This window comes from Aphelocoma coerulescens, chromosome 15 (genome assembly GCF_041296385.1).
Source record: "Aphelocoma coerulescens isolate FSJ_1873_10779 chromosome 15, UR_Acoe_1.0, whole genome shotgun sequence".
Classification (NCBI taxonomy): Eukaryota; Metazoa; Chordata; class Aves; order Passeriformes; family Corvidae; genus Aphelocoma; species Aphelocoma coerulescens.
In genome coordinates this window covers 3,602,323-3,616,287 of record NC_091029.1, presented here as the reverse complement: position 1 = coordinate 3,616,287, position 13,965 = coordinate 3,602,323, and the positions used below count along the sequence as shown (strand labels likewise).

Below are 13,965 nucleotides of genomic sequence, written 5' to 3'. Positions count from 1 at the left end.
AGCCAGGGCTGGGGTGTGGCTGGGCTGTCACTGTGCCCTCCCTGCCCTGTTCTCAGATCCACACCTGAGTGACACCCAGTGCCTTCTGCAGCAGTCTGGCAGACAGGTAACAACCCTTAAACTGACTGGCAATTTCAGTGTTTTATTCCAGTGTGTCTTTGGAAATACTGCACTGCCCCTGATGTGTGGTGGAGGAGATGCAGGGAAGGAAAAGAGTAATGCAAGTCTGAAACACAAACCTTTATTTTTTAAAATGCAATTCTGTGACAACTTTGGTGTTCAGTTAAATGCTGGTTCTGCAGAGTCTCTGTAAAAACGAGTTCTGGAGCTGGGCTGGGTTTGGCTGTGGCAGAGGGCATGGTTGGGTTATTTTTCCAGCACCCTTAACCAGAACAGCAGCTTCATTTGCCTGATGTGGTAACAGAGTTTGAATTCCAGCTGAGACTCTCTTAGTGAGAGTGTTCTGAGAGCAGAACCCCAGCAGTTCCTGCAGAACACACAAACCTCAACAGAGTCAACCGTGACCTAAATTTGTGCCGTTACAAGAGCACTGACAGTTCCAGAACATTCTGTGCTGCTGGGTCACAGCACCAGTGACAAATGCTGGGCCTGCACTGCCCTTCCCTCCTGGGCACTCCCCACTTTCTGTCCTTGGACCCCAACACCGGAACTACAGAACCTGGGAGCTCTGCAAGGCACCAAAATCCTCCTCGGTGTCACTGGCTGTCACCAAACTCTGGAAGGTGTCACCGATGGCCTCTTTCTCCTTGCAAGAAACAGCTCCGAAGAATAAGGAATGAAACTGGAAAATGCAGTATTTGTACAGGTAAGAATTCTGTGATACAGAATTGGGGCATTAAATATTTGTGAAGCCTTTGCTACTTCAAGATCTTTCTCAGCTGCAGCGTTTCCCAGTGAAACCCACCTGCCCCCCAGGAGTATTCCCAGCAGTGGTGGGGTTTTCCAGCAGTGCTGCTGTGACAGCTGATCCCACTGAAACCTCCAGTGCACGTGGGGGTGCTCAGCCAAGCAGCAGCTGTGGGGTTCCAGTGCTGACACCACGGGGAGTTCTCTCACCTTCTCGTAAGGAGCCTCTGTGGCTTCTCCTCCTGCTGCCTCAGCCGTGGCTGCTCCTGCTGCTCTGCCTGGCACATCCCTCTCCGTGCCTCTGGGAATACTTTTTACCTCTTGGTTTGCCAAAGCTCCTGGGGGTTTTGCAGAGTCCGTGCTTGGGGTGTTTCCCTTCTGCTGTGGCTTTTTGGAAGCGGCCATGTCTGCCTTGCTGGCTCCATCCACGGAGGTCTGTTCAGATTTATCCATAGGCATCTTTGAGCTGGATTGGACAGAGTAGGGCAGTTAGGAACTGGCTTTGTGTTTCATTGGAATACCTTTTTTTTCTGTTTGTGAAAAGATTACAGCTTTAGAGGAGATTCTCAGCATCTTCCCTCCTGCTGCAGCCAGACCCCATGGAGACCAGGAAAGCAGCAGCTTGTAGTGTTCTCTCTTGCACCCCTTTGTTGCTGTTGTGCTGCTGAGATGTTCCTGAACCCCTCTAGTTCAGTTTTCCTGTGAAAACCTGAGTTTTTCACCCTTCTTAAAACCTCTTTTTCACCCTCAGCCCCGTTACCTGTCCCAGGGCTGTGGGCAGCAGGCAGGCTCTGGGGAAGCTGCCTCCTTCTCAGCCTCACACAAGGTAGCCAGGATAAAGCTGGCCTCCAGCAGCAGGTCCTCAATGCTGAAAGCAATGGGTCTAAACACAAATATTGAGACAAAGCAGCACAGAGAATTACAGATACTGTGGGAGGTGACACAGATCCTGTGATTCTACACATGGGTTAAAAAGTGCCTCTGAAAAGCTGAAAATCTCCTGTATTTGCTGCAGAGGAATGAGAGAGGGGCTCCTGTTCCAGATCTCACTGCTCCAATGACCAAATGCTGTGCAGTATCAGAGTCAAATGGTAGCTTTAAATACGTAATTGCTAAAATTCTATTTATTCAGAAAACGTATTGTTTCTGTAAAGTGCTAAATAAATCATGGCATGCATGAGACCGAGAGCCTCAGGTGTCCAGGTAATTTATACACAGGAGCTCATCAGTCAGCACGGCAGTGCCCACGCCTGGGTTCAGTGCTTTATGTGGAATGACAAACTCTACTCCTGGATCACAGGTTAGAACTGGCTTTTGGTTTGAAATGAAAATCTGCTCTAATCTGCAGTTCAGTATTCACTGGGTGACTGCAGGGAGTGCAGTCCAGTCAGGGCAGTTCCCACACGTACTTCCCACATCTGTCGAAGTGGATGGACACAGGAACACTGGTGGCTTCGGAAAACGCCAGCAGGCCCTGCAGGGAAGGGGGAGTGAAATGCTTGTTAAACCCAGAACATTAATATTTGAGTGTAAGTTTATCCCAGCTGCTGTTTACTGGCAAAAAGAGAGGAAAAGTCTGCTGCTTCTAAGAATAATTTCTGTCCTCCCCTGCCAGAGCTTTGCCAGAGGAGGTTCTGCATGGAGAACTTCCCTGGTCACGATGCTTTCCCTGGGGCAGCTGTGCTGTGTCTGCCCAGCACAGAAACCACATTTGTGTTTCAGAAATGTTTTGTTTGCCTTTCAAAGGCTGCTGTGAGGGGCTCTGCAGCGTTTTGGGGATCCTGGGGTTTAAAGCTAATCCTCAAGCAGGTGCTGAAACCCTGCTGCTGTCAGGAGGGCTGGTAGGACACAGCCCAGGGCCATTCCCCAGGGACCATCCTGTGTTGTCCTGGTCCAGTCAGGCAAGTTAATGGGAAATGTTTTTTTTTTTTTTTCCAGACAAATTCTTACTTTACCCTCAATTCTTTAAGGCAAAATGTCACTTCAGAATCTACTCCAACTTGAAAGTAGTCAAATTCCTCAGGACTGAGCTGTATCTCAGTAAGCATTGTCCTTGAAAAGTCTGTTTGAGATAACAACAAAGTCAAGGACTCACATGAGTGAAGTTTGAACTCAATGCAACTGTGATTATAACCCTGAGGTTTCTACATCAGCATTGTTTGAACAAATAATTGTGTTTTTAGAGTGGTTTACAGTAGTAAATGTTTAGCTCAAATATATATTCTAATTAAGTAAAATCCTGAATTTATCTAGAGTACATTGTGTAGATTTAAATGGATTTTTGCAGAACCTGTTCCATGTTCTGCTGTGTGATCTAACCCAATACCTGCTGCTGTTCTTGCAGATCTGCTTCTTCCACAGGCATCCATCACTAATATTCCCAGCTGCCTATTGTTGCATGGATGGGAAACCCAAAATGCGGCCTTGACTTTAACAGATTAATCAAAATTGCTGCTAATCACCAGAGCACAATGGAGGTGGACGGAGGCTCTTTGTTTTAAATTACAATCTTTTCCTGACCCTTAAGTGGCAACAGGAAATTGGCTGTTCATTTTCAGGTATTCAGTTGTTTGTTACCGTGGCTGTTAATAGGTGTGTGAAGAGAAAGTGAGAGGGCGCTTTCCTGAAGTGTGATAATCCCAGAGAGCTCAGAGAAATTCCCCCAGCAGCTCGAGCTGCTCCCCGGCAAAGCCAGGCTGCTGAGGGAGTGTTACAGGCGATTCTCTCTCTTCCCTTTCTCTGCTCAGGAGCTTTGTTTCATCTCAGCCTTCAGGCCCCACCGAGAGTTCAAGCAGGCTCTGGTAGGAAGTTCCCTGTAGCTGTGGCAGGGGCTGTTTGTCACACACGTGCAGCTGTGGCTGTGCCACAATGGAGAGCGGGTCTGGGCAGAGGGTTTGATTTCTGTGAAAGCTGAGCGTGGAATCGCCCAGGCCACGGCCAGGTGAGGTGTTCAAAGGACACGGGAGCTGCTGCAGGCAGGGAGATTCACCACGAGCACAGCGCCTCTCATTGCCCCTCCTCCTCCCTCCCTGGGGTTTGGTATCTCTTTACAATTGTACCATTTTTCACTTTCTTTCTGACAATAGTCCTGGTAAGTGAATGTTTCTAAAGTACTCACATTTGTCATTCAAAATGTAATCTTTGTATTTTCAGTAATTTCTGCCCTGTTTCACTCCAGCCAGTTTGCTGCTCTCCCCTGCCTCTTAGCCCAGTTCCCACCCCTGTGCTCCAGGCTCTTCCCAGGTCATTATCCCCAGCTTTGGTCATAACAAGTACGAAAATAATCTCTTTATTATATGATATACAAGAACCTCTACTTCAGAACCACAATTATACCTTCAAAATTAGTTTGAGTCACACCCCAAGAATCTACAGCTTGTTCTCCGTGTCCTGGAGATGTGACCATGGCAGCAACAGTGCAGGGCCTGCTGACACTCTGCTGTCCTCAGACTAAAATATGCTCTCTAATGATATCAATTCTGTAATTGTGGTATTCAGATTTAAATAGTTCTTTTTAAAACATAAAATTATCCCCTTTTTCCTGGCAGTTGCCAGGCTTCTGCTCTTGCAGCACAGTAATTACCTCTTTCAAGCCTACACCAAGTGGCATAATTTATTTCAATTGGCTGCTCAGTCTGAGATCTGCTACTGACACCAGGAAGATGTTTCAATTTATTTCAATTTATTTAATTTATTAAAACCAGAGGGTGGCAGCATGACTTAAAATCTCTCTCTATAATGTTCTGTTAAAAATATCGTTCAGCCATAAAATTCATCCCACATTTATATAATGACAGTTATTATTCCTTGAGTTCACCTCAAAAAAAAAAGCATTAAAACTCCAAGTATTGGTTCACATTTTAAATTTCCTTACCAGTATCTTCCTCAGTGTAACTCTTGAAACAAACTTTCATTGGAGTTACTGACAAGGTTATTTCTTCCTGACTGGTTGGAAAGTGAATCATCACATCAGCCAGCAGCCTGTAAAATGTCATTCAACACTAAAATAATTCTATCTATGACTATTTAGCATTTGTTACATTAGAAAGTAAAACTCAACAAAAAAGAATTCTGTGTTTGTTACCTGGAGTGGACTTTAAGAATGTTTGGACACATGTGCTTTGCAAAAATAGCCTGCAAGGGATCACACTCTTGGAATGTCAGGTTATAGGTTTTTACAACACCTGAGCATAAAGGAAATGAACAAAAATCAGTTCTGGGCTGTAATTTAAAAATATACTTTTTTTTTTTTTAAAGTATTAATTGTTGAATAGAGGAAGTAACCAGGGAACTTAGTCCAGTTACATGGAAATAACTCACCACAAACAGAAAATGGAATCCACCTGCCATCTGAGACTCCCTCCATCCTATTAGCTGTGCCTGGACAGCATCCGAGGTTTTTAAGGATCCACAAGAAATACATGAACAGCAACAAGTGCAACAAATACAGGGTGGGAAATGGCCTCAGTAATTTACTGGTAAAATAATATAAAAGGGGGTGGAATGCAGAAGCCAAACCCTACAGATCTCTGCATTTCTGGGTAAGGATGTGCTAAGGGAGCTCAGTTGTCTGGAGAGATAATTCAGTGATTATCCCATTATTGGTAACACCAGCTGGATTCTTGATGATACAAACCACTGCCTCCAACACAGCACAGCTCTGTGGGGGGAGATGATGTTTATTTAGGAATTTTCCAAAGACTGATGCTGATGAACATTCCCAGTCCTGCTGGGCTGAGGATGAGAGACCAGCTCCTGCACTGATAATGGCATGAAATGTGGGTTTTAACTGTTTCTCTGTGAAGTCACTTCCCCTGTGACCTTACCGTGCCTGCAGAGGAGCTGAAAGGTGATGTGGTGGTCATTGGGGTTGGTGGAGATGCTGCATTTCTCTACATTCCTTTCCAGCACGTTTACACATCTAAACACAGGGAGAACTGACTGTAAAAAAAAAAAGATAAATCAGTGCAGAGGTTACTCCCTGAACAGCTTTGCAATAAATATAATTTCCCTGGGTTTGTACCCTGGTTTATCTCAAGCTCCTGCACTTAAGGCTTCCCCAAACTGCTCTGGGGACTCTGGGAGAGCCCAGGCTGATCCTCACCCATTATAATTTCAGCTGGAAATTGGGTTAATTTGCTGTTGTGTGCAACGACTCATTAAAATGTACCTTAATTATCAATTTACAGGGGAGGGATAACTGCTTTTCCTTCTGACACGGTTGGGACACAGCTGTCCAGCAGTAATGTTGGAAAAACATGGATGAGAAGAACACACATGCATATGCTGACCTCGAGGAATTCACTGATCTTAAGGCAAGCTGGAAATGGAATCACAGAGTCATTAGGGTTGGAAAAGACCTCCAACATCATTGGATCCAAGCAGTGATGGAAGTAAAACAATTTATTAACTCAAAACTATCTCATATTGAACTTTTTTAAAAAAAGCCTCCTCTGGGCTTCAGTGCCACCAGCAAACCTGGAAATGCACATCTCAAAAGGATTAAAAAATTTAAAAATACTTATTTTTAAAATTGATTTTAAAATTATTTATAAAAATAATTGAGTTACCCAAACACCCAGAGCTCAGCTTGTGGTAGGGGCATTTGAGGGACATGATCCATACAAATGAGCAAAGACACCACTCACACCTCAGAAATTCTTCAGGTATTAAAACAAATAATCTCCACTTGTGCTTTTCCATCCTCCCAGTGAGTCAAGGAGAGCTGATCACTTTTAACTAAGAAACCTCTGGAGAGAACACTAATTTTGCTGGAAATGGTGTTTGATTAATCAGAGGCATTAATGGATGTGTTCTTCCTGTTGAGTCACAACGGTACAAAACATGTTGTTTTTAGAGGCAGCTCCTGTGTGGTACAAAACTCAAACCTTTTGACATGTGGCAACAGAACTGAACCTCGTGGCATTAATCCGGATGTCCTGGACAACAAAAAATCAAGGGATCTTAGGGCAGAGTAGGAACAAAATCTTCCATGATGGAATCTGCATAATTATAATCACAGAAAATATGGCATTTGTCCATACTGAAAGTGGAGAGAGCTGAGAATGTGATGGACTGAAAGGCACCTGTAGGAAAACACAGTATCCAACAGTAAAAATACTGGGCTTCCAAGAAAGATTTTAAAATTAGAATAAATGAAGTTCACTTACACCTTTTTCTACAGGGTCAAACCAAAATTCATCACTAATCCGTGCTATGGCATGTATTGCTCTTCCAAACACTGTCAGGGAAAGAAAACACTGCAGTATGCATTCTAAATTAAAATAAAAAGGTGACACTGCACTTTCTCCAGAATAATTCAAGAAGAAACATTTCCTTCAAATGTATAGGAAATTTGTAAATTGATGGTGGAAAATGTTTTTTTCTTTTTAACTGAAATTTTAATTTTCCAAACCCCTGATGTTTTGGAAAGCTGACTCTGATGAGGCACCTCAAATATTGCAGCACCTTTGCAGCACCTGGTCTCACCACAAATTAATTCCATCGGGCAAAACTCCACCATTAAAAATGACATTTAGCGGATGGAAAGTCTGACAAGAAACGGGACATCTGGAGAGATGGAACCCTAAGAAACACAGTGGAACCCAGCAGAGGGCTTTGGGATTCGCCTCTGGCAGTGGCAGAGCAGCTTTTTCCACAGAACGCTGCACCCAGGATTCGAGCTGTGCCCCTGGAGGCGCACGGGGAGACACGCAGCCAGGCCACGGCATCTCCACCTGGGAGCCCCCAAACCCAGCGCTCTGCTCCCAGGTGTGCGCATCCCACACAACCGCCCGATCCCGCTGGGATGAGGGAGAGGCGGATCCCCAGCTCTGCTCCCAGGGATCGTGTTCCGCTCGGGGCCGCGCCTGAGGGCAGCGCCGGGTGCCGGGAGTAGCGCCCGCCCGTCCCGCTGCCGGGACCCGCAGCAATCCCCGCGTGTGCCGGGACCCGCAGCAATCCCCGCATGTGCCGGGACCCGCAGCAATCCCCGCGTGTGCCGGGCTCCCTGGGCTCCCTGGGCTCCCTGGGCTCCCCGGGCTCCCGGTACCTCGCAGCTGCGCCCCCCCAATCACACACTTCATGGCCGCCCCCCCCGCCTCCCTCACGGCCGCGGAGGGCGGGAAACGCCGCGGGGGCGGGGCCTGCGCCGCGAGGAGCCCCGGATGGGGAACCGTGGGGTCGGGCAACTGCGGAGTTATGAAATTGTGGAGTTACGGAATTGTGGAATATCCCGAGTTGGGAGGGACACGCAGGGATCATCGATCCAGCCCCTGGTCCTGCACAGACACCCCAACAACCCCACCCTGGGCATCCCTGGCAGCGCTGTCCAAACGCTCCTGGAGCTCTGGCAGCCTCGGGGCCGTGCCCATTCCCTGGGGACCTTGGTCAGTGCCCCCTCTGAGGGAGAACCTTTCCAGATATCCAACCTAAACCTCCCTGACACAGTTCCAGCCGTTCCCTGGGTCCTGTCCCTGCTCCCAGACAGCAGAAACCGGAGCTGCCCCTGCTCTGCCCTCGGCAGCACCAGCTCAGAGACAGAGCCAGGAAACGCCCCCGACCCGAAAAAAGAGAAGGGCTGAGCATGGCACTAATTAGCATGGGAGACAAGAGAATCATTAACCAATAGAATACTAATTAATAAAAGAAGTATGTAACTTGTAGCCAATGAACACAAATTCCTTTGTTTCCTAAAACGCATAAATAGTAAAAAGCTTTGCTAGTTGGGGTGCTTGGTTTGTGGGACACCACGGAGCAGCCAGGCTTGCGCAACTCTGAAATAAATAAATAAATAAATAATCAGTGTCTCTCTCCCTCTCTCGTGTCATTATCGGCTCCTTTTGCGGACAGCTCTGGTTTCACGTGTGTAAAACCCAGTCAGCGGCACGAACGCGTTCGGCGCTGTGTTCTCCCTTCCCGGCCGCCGTAGCGGGGGCGGTGCCGGGCGGGTTCCGGGAGGGCCGGAGCGGAGCGGGCGCGATGGTGAGAAGCGGGGGGACCCCGGGAGCCCCGGGAGCCCACCCGGGACACCCCGCACACCCCGGGACCCCCGGCACCGCCACGGAAGCCGAGCCCGACCCGGGCGGGGGAGAGCGGGCGGGAGGGCGGTCCCCATCTGAGGCGAGGCCCCCAGGGGATGCGGGCCGGGCCGTCACTGCAGGAGCCCCGTTTATAATTTGTATTAATTTTATCGTAATCGCATTATTATTATTTTTTTAAAATTTTCTTTAACGCTTCTTTCATAACATCGACAATTCATTAATTATTATTTGCCCGTTCATTTGGCTGTGTTTTCTCTTCTGTTGCTTCCTCTCGTTTAACATTGATCATGTTCCGCCCTGTTTCTCATCCCCTGCAATCAACTCCTTCATTCCAATCAGGCTGGGCACAGAGTAAGTTACTCCTTGGCTCTCGCTAACACCCGTGGTAAGGGCTCGTTCGTGTTACTCCGTGTCAGTGGCAGGTGGCTCAGATGAATTTGGGGGCTGCTGGTCAATCCACGCTCCAGATCACACCCAAATTCCTGGCAAAACCCAAGTCTTTTATCGTTCTCTGCCACTGCTTTATGCTGCAGATACCTGTGACGATTAAACACACTGCAGTGCTGTTCATTTGGTTTGGCCACTGTAGCTTGCTAAGCTTTTCTGTAATGAATGGGAAGTGAAATGTGATTTTTGGGGAAATGTGGGGCTGAGGGTTTGTCAGCAAAGGGAATGTCTGTGTTGAGTGCACGCACTGCTGGCACGGTGGGTTGTGTAAGTGGTAGGATAATTTTATTAAACATCGAATACATAACTGGCATTGCACATTTAAGTCCCTTAGGCAGTAGTAGGACAATCTATTGCCACTTATTAATCAAAATCACTGTTATTCACTTGTTACTTTTCAAAGACCATAAAAAATGTCTTTTTTTTTTTTTTTTCTTTCCTCTCCTGGTTTAGTTTTAGATTGGTCACTCATTGATTAAAAAGCTTTTTTATTGCTTTACTGGTACTTCCAACCATCTGTCTCCTGATGGTTTTGATGGTGGCACTGAGATGTTCTTAATTAAAAAAAAACAAACCCCAAACCAATCAAAAATACCACCCAAGTTCCCTCTGCCTGTTTGAGGGCTCTTAGCCTGAAGGTAACTGCATGGCCTAAAAATACATGAAAAAAACCTTTAAAAATACAATTTCCTAGCCTAGTTATCTTTGTTTATAGAAATAAGTTTGGGCTGTGTCCTTTACAAACACATTTGAGGGTATCATCTTAGGAACTGCCTCACTAACATGAAGTGGAAGATAAAATCCCTTTAATATGGAGCCATTCTTTGAGTTACCAGGGCTGAGTGTCTCCAGATCCAGGGTTTTCCCAGTGCAGTGCCATAAAATCCCCCTCTGCTTTGTAAAGCTTCTCATGTCCTTTTTGCACAATTAATTTATCCTGTGTTGCTCGCATTATTGCTTTATTTGCAGATTTAAAGCCTGTGCTGTTAAGCCACGGCCTTGCATCATCTCAGTCCTTAATTTTGAAGCCCCCACTACATTTTTATTCTGGCATCTGTTACATTGAAACTATAAATGTAAAGAAGTGGTAACAGGAACACTGTGTGCAGTGACCTGGATTGGCTTCTCTGCAGTGTCCTGTTTGTATTTTGTTGTTACTTTTTAGCTTTATTCAGTTTTTCAGTGGTTTCTACAGTGAGGAGTGTGAGCACGCTTCCTTTTCTGGTCAGCTATTAACACATGTTGCAAATTTGCCGCTTTTTAAAAATATCTTGGTATTTTTTTTGATAAGGGGAGAGAAATTTGGATGAAGAGCTTTTTAAGAGAAGTGGCTGCAGTTTAGCCAGGTCTGTGCTTGAAACATGTCCTAGAGAAAAAAGAAAGTGGGATAGTTTATGGTAGTTCCCAATTTTGTGTAAAAGACATAAGGTAATACAACAGGAACGTGTTATCTTGCACTGTTGGCTTTCAGCAACAAAACACAAATAATTCTGTAACTTGTGTTTGTAAAGCTCCCTCTGATCACGGTCTGGCAAAGAGCCTCGTTTCCCTCGGAACAGAGCAACATTCCATCACCATTCCATCCTTACTTCAGCAGCTTTTAGATCCAAATGCAAAGTTGTGACTCTGCAGAAGACATTGCAGTGCTGACTGTGCCCTAACCCGTGTCTGTAACCTTCTCTCTCCCCTGCCCTGCCCCTGAAGTTGGTGTTGGTGCTGGGAGACCTCCACATCCCCCATCGCTGCAACAGCCTCCCGGCCAAGTTCAAAAAGCTGCTGGTGCCTGGGAAGATCCAACACATCCTGTGCACAGGGAACCTCTGCACCAAGGACACCTATGACTACCTCAAGACCCTGGCTGGGGATGTTCATGTTGTCAGAGGGGACTTTGATGAGGTAGTGTCCATTTTTTTGGGGGTATCTTTTACAGAAAGGTGACATTTGGGGTTCATTCAAGTAGAAGTCGTGAATTGAGTTCCTGAGCTTTCCCCTTCTTGGTGTTGCATAGGGTTGGGTTTAAAGAGGAATCTGTCTAATCTGGGTTTATTTTTCTTTATTTGTAGAACCTGAATTATCCCGAACAGAAAGTTGTGACTGTTGGACAGTTCAAAATTGGGCTGATTCACGGCCATCAGGTGATCCCCTGGGGTGACATGGCCAGCCTGGCACTACTCCAGAGACAGTTTGATGTGGACATCCTCATTTCAGGACATACACACAAATTTGAGGCGTTTGAACATGAAAACAAGTTCTATATCAACCCAGGATCAGCTACAGGAGCCTACCATGCCTTAGAGAAGTAAGTGAATATTAGGGGGATTTTTTCTTTTTGGTAACAAAACTGAATTACAAACTCCTGAGGGTTGATATTTATGATTTAAATGTCAGGGAGAGGATAATTACAGTTGTGTAACTTACACAGCTGTACTTGCTCAGTCTCCTTGACTGAAAGATGAAATACAGCCTCAGATCTCATGTGCTCTACTTACAGAATTAATACCCATTTTTCTTAAAGTGATTTCTGTTAAATAGTGGTAAAACACTGCTAAGGGGATTATAGACACACAGTCAGTATGAATTTTTTCCTCTCTTTCCAGCAACATCATTCCTTCATTTGTGCTGATGGACATCCAGGCTTCTACAGTAGTTACATATGTCTATCAACTAATTGGAGATGATGTGAAGGTAGAAAGAATTGAGTACAAGAAATCCTAAAAATGTTTTTGCTTGTCTGGTATTTTTACCATCTCCTTCTGAACTGCAAGTTCCAAAACTTGATTGCTCGTTTACAGCCCTGCACTGTCGCTAACAGCTTAACAATGTAACTTCTTGGTCATGAATTTAAACAACCTCGTGTTTGCTTTTCTCTGTATGAATTGATTTGTAAAATATTCCATTAAGATAACTGTCTAAATACTGTTCCTTAATGTTGTAATAAACTCCACTTCATAGAAAAGCTGAGCTTTGTGAGGTGTTGTTGGGGAAGAATGCAGCAGTTGTGGTGGTTTGGTGTTCAGCTTCTAAGGGAGGCTTGTACAGGGCTTGAACAAAGACATTGAGGCCTCTGGGACCAGGCTGGGTTTGCTCCAGAATCCAGTTTATATTTAATTTTCTCAATTTAACATTCTCAGCTAAGTTAAAGGAGTAAAATGGCTTGAAAATATTAAAATTACCTCATAATTTCACTGTAAACAGTTTTGAGTCTTTCTCTGATCAAAGCAGTTCCAAATCTCCCTGTGCTTTCATGGCTGATGATCTCGTTAAATCTGTAACCAGTGAGGAGAGGCTTTCCTTCCTTCCTTTGTGGCTCACATCTGACACTCCATGTGTGTGCACTTTGCTCCATGCACTGAGGCTCTCAGTGATGTAATTCCATGTGATGTTCTTAAAGCTGCTGAAGATAAATATGGCTTGCTCAAGACAACTGCACCTTGTGAGGCTTCTCTGTTCCCACAGCTGCAGGGAACTGAATGTATTTAACAGCTCCCCTTTCTCACAACTGCTGTAACTTTCCAACAAAACAGAGTTTTATTTTTGTCTCCCACAGCAGAACGTTTAGAATGGGGGGGGGGGGGCAGTTTCCTTGGCCTTTGGATTATGACTTTTCCATCAGCTGGAACCCTTATTTCTGTGTCATGAACTGACTAAATAACTTATTTCTATTCAAAATAAACCTGCTTTGCCCTGGACAAAAAGACATTTCAGGCTGGTGTCTCAGGAACCTCTGGCTAATTGCACTTCATGCAGTCAGAGGTAGGTTGAAAAGAAAATCTTGGCACAAGTTATTAAAGGAATTTTATTGACTGGAACATCAGTTGATTGACAAACTCATAATTAAGAGGTTTATAGAATACTGTAAGGGGTAAAAACTGATGAATAAGTTTATTTTTTAATTTATATTGTAAGGCCAAAATTGACACATAATTTTATTTATTTTTACTGTAAGGCCAAAATTGATACATAAGTTTATAAAATTACACTTAAAATTTGTCTGCAAAGTATTTTACATGAACCACACCCCCTGCAGTTTTATAAAAGCTTATCACAATGATGGCAAGGTTATGTTGTTGTGAGTGACATCTCAGAGTGGTCCTGACAGCAGGCCTGAGCATGGAGAAATACAGAAGTAAAGGAAATAAACGTTACTCCTTCCCAAAGTTAAAGTGCTGAGTATGAACTGTTGACTAGAATCAGGAAATTCTGCTGTGAATCTGAACTGTTTTCATGGGGATGGAGAATGGAGGAGAAGCAGCCTAGAACAGCTGAAATAATGTGGAGAGGCTGTGGACTCTCTTGGTAAAAGCTTTGGGGTTTTAGTCTGATGTTCTCTTGACCAGTACAAGAGTTCTGAATGCACAGCCCCTCCTCCTGCCAGGAGAGGGAGGAGGGGAAAGGGTAAATCTCAACCTAATTTATGGCAGTTCCAGGACACAGGACCCCTCTGATCCAGTCAGGTACGTCTGGAAGGTCAAAGAACAATGTTAATAGGGCTTAGGAAAATGGGATATGATCCAAGACCTGGGAAAGTCCTTGGAAGTGTGAGGGTTAGCATGGCACAGATTTGGTTCAGGTAAAATGAACTATTTGAATTGATGAAGGGATGTTTTAT

General features: G+C 45.1%; 3 protein-coding genes across 8 annotated transcripts in view; 1 reads left to right on the top strand and 2 right to left on the bottom strand.

Moving 5' to 3' along the window:
* Positions 1-9: 9 nt before the first annotated feature.
* Positions 10-8,617, bottom strand: RAD9B (RAD9 checkpoint clamp component B). Of its 5 annotated transcripts, none has more exons than XM_069030436.1 (11): positions 7,919-8,617; positions 7,038-7,108; positions 6,038-6,187; positions 5,694-5,808; positions 4,952-5,051; positions 4,742-4,848; positions 2,823-2,929; positions 2,277-2,341; positions 1,628-1,750; positions 926-1,333; positions 10-802 (listed from the first exon to the last, which is right to left on the bottom strand). In XM_069030436.1, the coding sequence occupies exons 1-11, from the start codon at positions 7,950-7,952 to the stop codon at positions 727-729; spliced, it is 1,356 nt and encodes a 451-aa protein (XP_068886537.1). In that variant the 5' UTR covers positions 7,953-8,617; the 3' UTR covers positions 10-726. The 5 variants fall into 5 exon arrangements, with proteins under 5 accessions (XP_068886537.1, XP_068886541.1, XP_068886536.1 ...); XM_069030440.1 differs by having other exon boundaries at positions 1,078-1,333; XM_069030435.1 differs by having other exon boundaries at positions 10-1,333.
* A 136-nt stretch (positions 8,618-8,753) lies between these two features.
* On the top strand, positions 8,754-12,312 carry VPS29 (VPS29 retromer complex component). Of its 2 annotated transcripts, none has more exons than XM_069030471.1 (4): positions 8,754-8,850; positions 11,061-11,252; positions 11,420-11,655; positions 11,954-12,312. In XM_069030471.1, the coding sequence occupies exons 1-4, from the start codon at positions 8,848-8,850 to the stop codon at positions 12,069-12,071; spliced, it is 549 nt and encodes a 182-aa protein (XP_068886572.1). In that variant the 5' UTR covers positions 8,754-8,847; the 3' UTR covers positions 12,072-12,312. The 2 variants fall into 2 exon arrangements, with proteins under 2 accessions (XP_068886572.1, XP_068886573.1); XM_069030472.1 differs by lacking the exon at positions 8,754-8,850 and adding an exon at positions 9,301-9,448.
* Positions 12,077-13,965, bottom strand: part of KNTC1 (kinetochore associated 1) — a 32,383-nt gene continuing 30,494 nt past the window's right edge. The window contains exon 63 of the mRNA XM_069030470.1: positions 12,077-13,816. Coding sequence (XP_068886571.1) covers positions 13,769-13,816 — 48 coding nt within the window. The 3' untranslated portion in view covers positions 12,077-13,768. The remainder of the gene's footprint in view (positions 13,817-13,965) is intronic.

What these genes read in the sequence shown, in the direction of transcription:
- RAD9B (XM_069030435.1), bottom strand. Translation starts at nt 7,952, where the DNA reads ATGAAGTGTGTGATTGGGGGGGCGCAGCTGCGAG. An exon ending in TGGGGGGGCGCAGCTGCGAG is followed by an intron (nt 7,109 to 7,918) that starts GTACCGGGAGCC and finishes TTTCCCTGACAG; the next exon opens with TGTTTGGAAGAGCAATACAT. An exon ending in TGCCCACAGCCCTGGGACAG is followed by an intron (nt 1,334 to 1,627) that starts GTAACGGGGCTG and finishes TGTCCAATCCAG; the next exon opens with CTCAAAGATGCCTATGGATA.
- VPS29 (XM_069030472.1), top strand. Translation starts at nt 9,341, where the DNA reads ATGAATTTGGGGGCTGCTGGTCAATCCACGCTCCAGATCACACCCAAA. An exon ending in TCAGAGGGGACTTTGATGAG is followed by an intron (nt 11,253 to 11,419) that starts GTAGTGTCCATT and finishes CTTTATTTGTAG; the next exon opens with AACCTGAATTATCCCGAACA. An exon ending in GCCTACCATGCCTTAGAGAA is followed by an intron (nt 11,656 to 11,953) that starts GTAAGTGAATAT and finishes CTCTCTTTCCAG; the next exon opens with CAACATCATTCCTTCATTTG.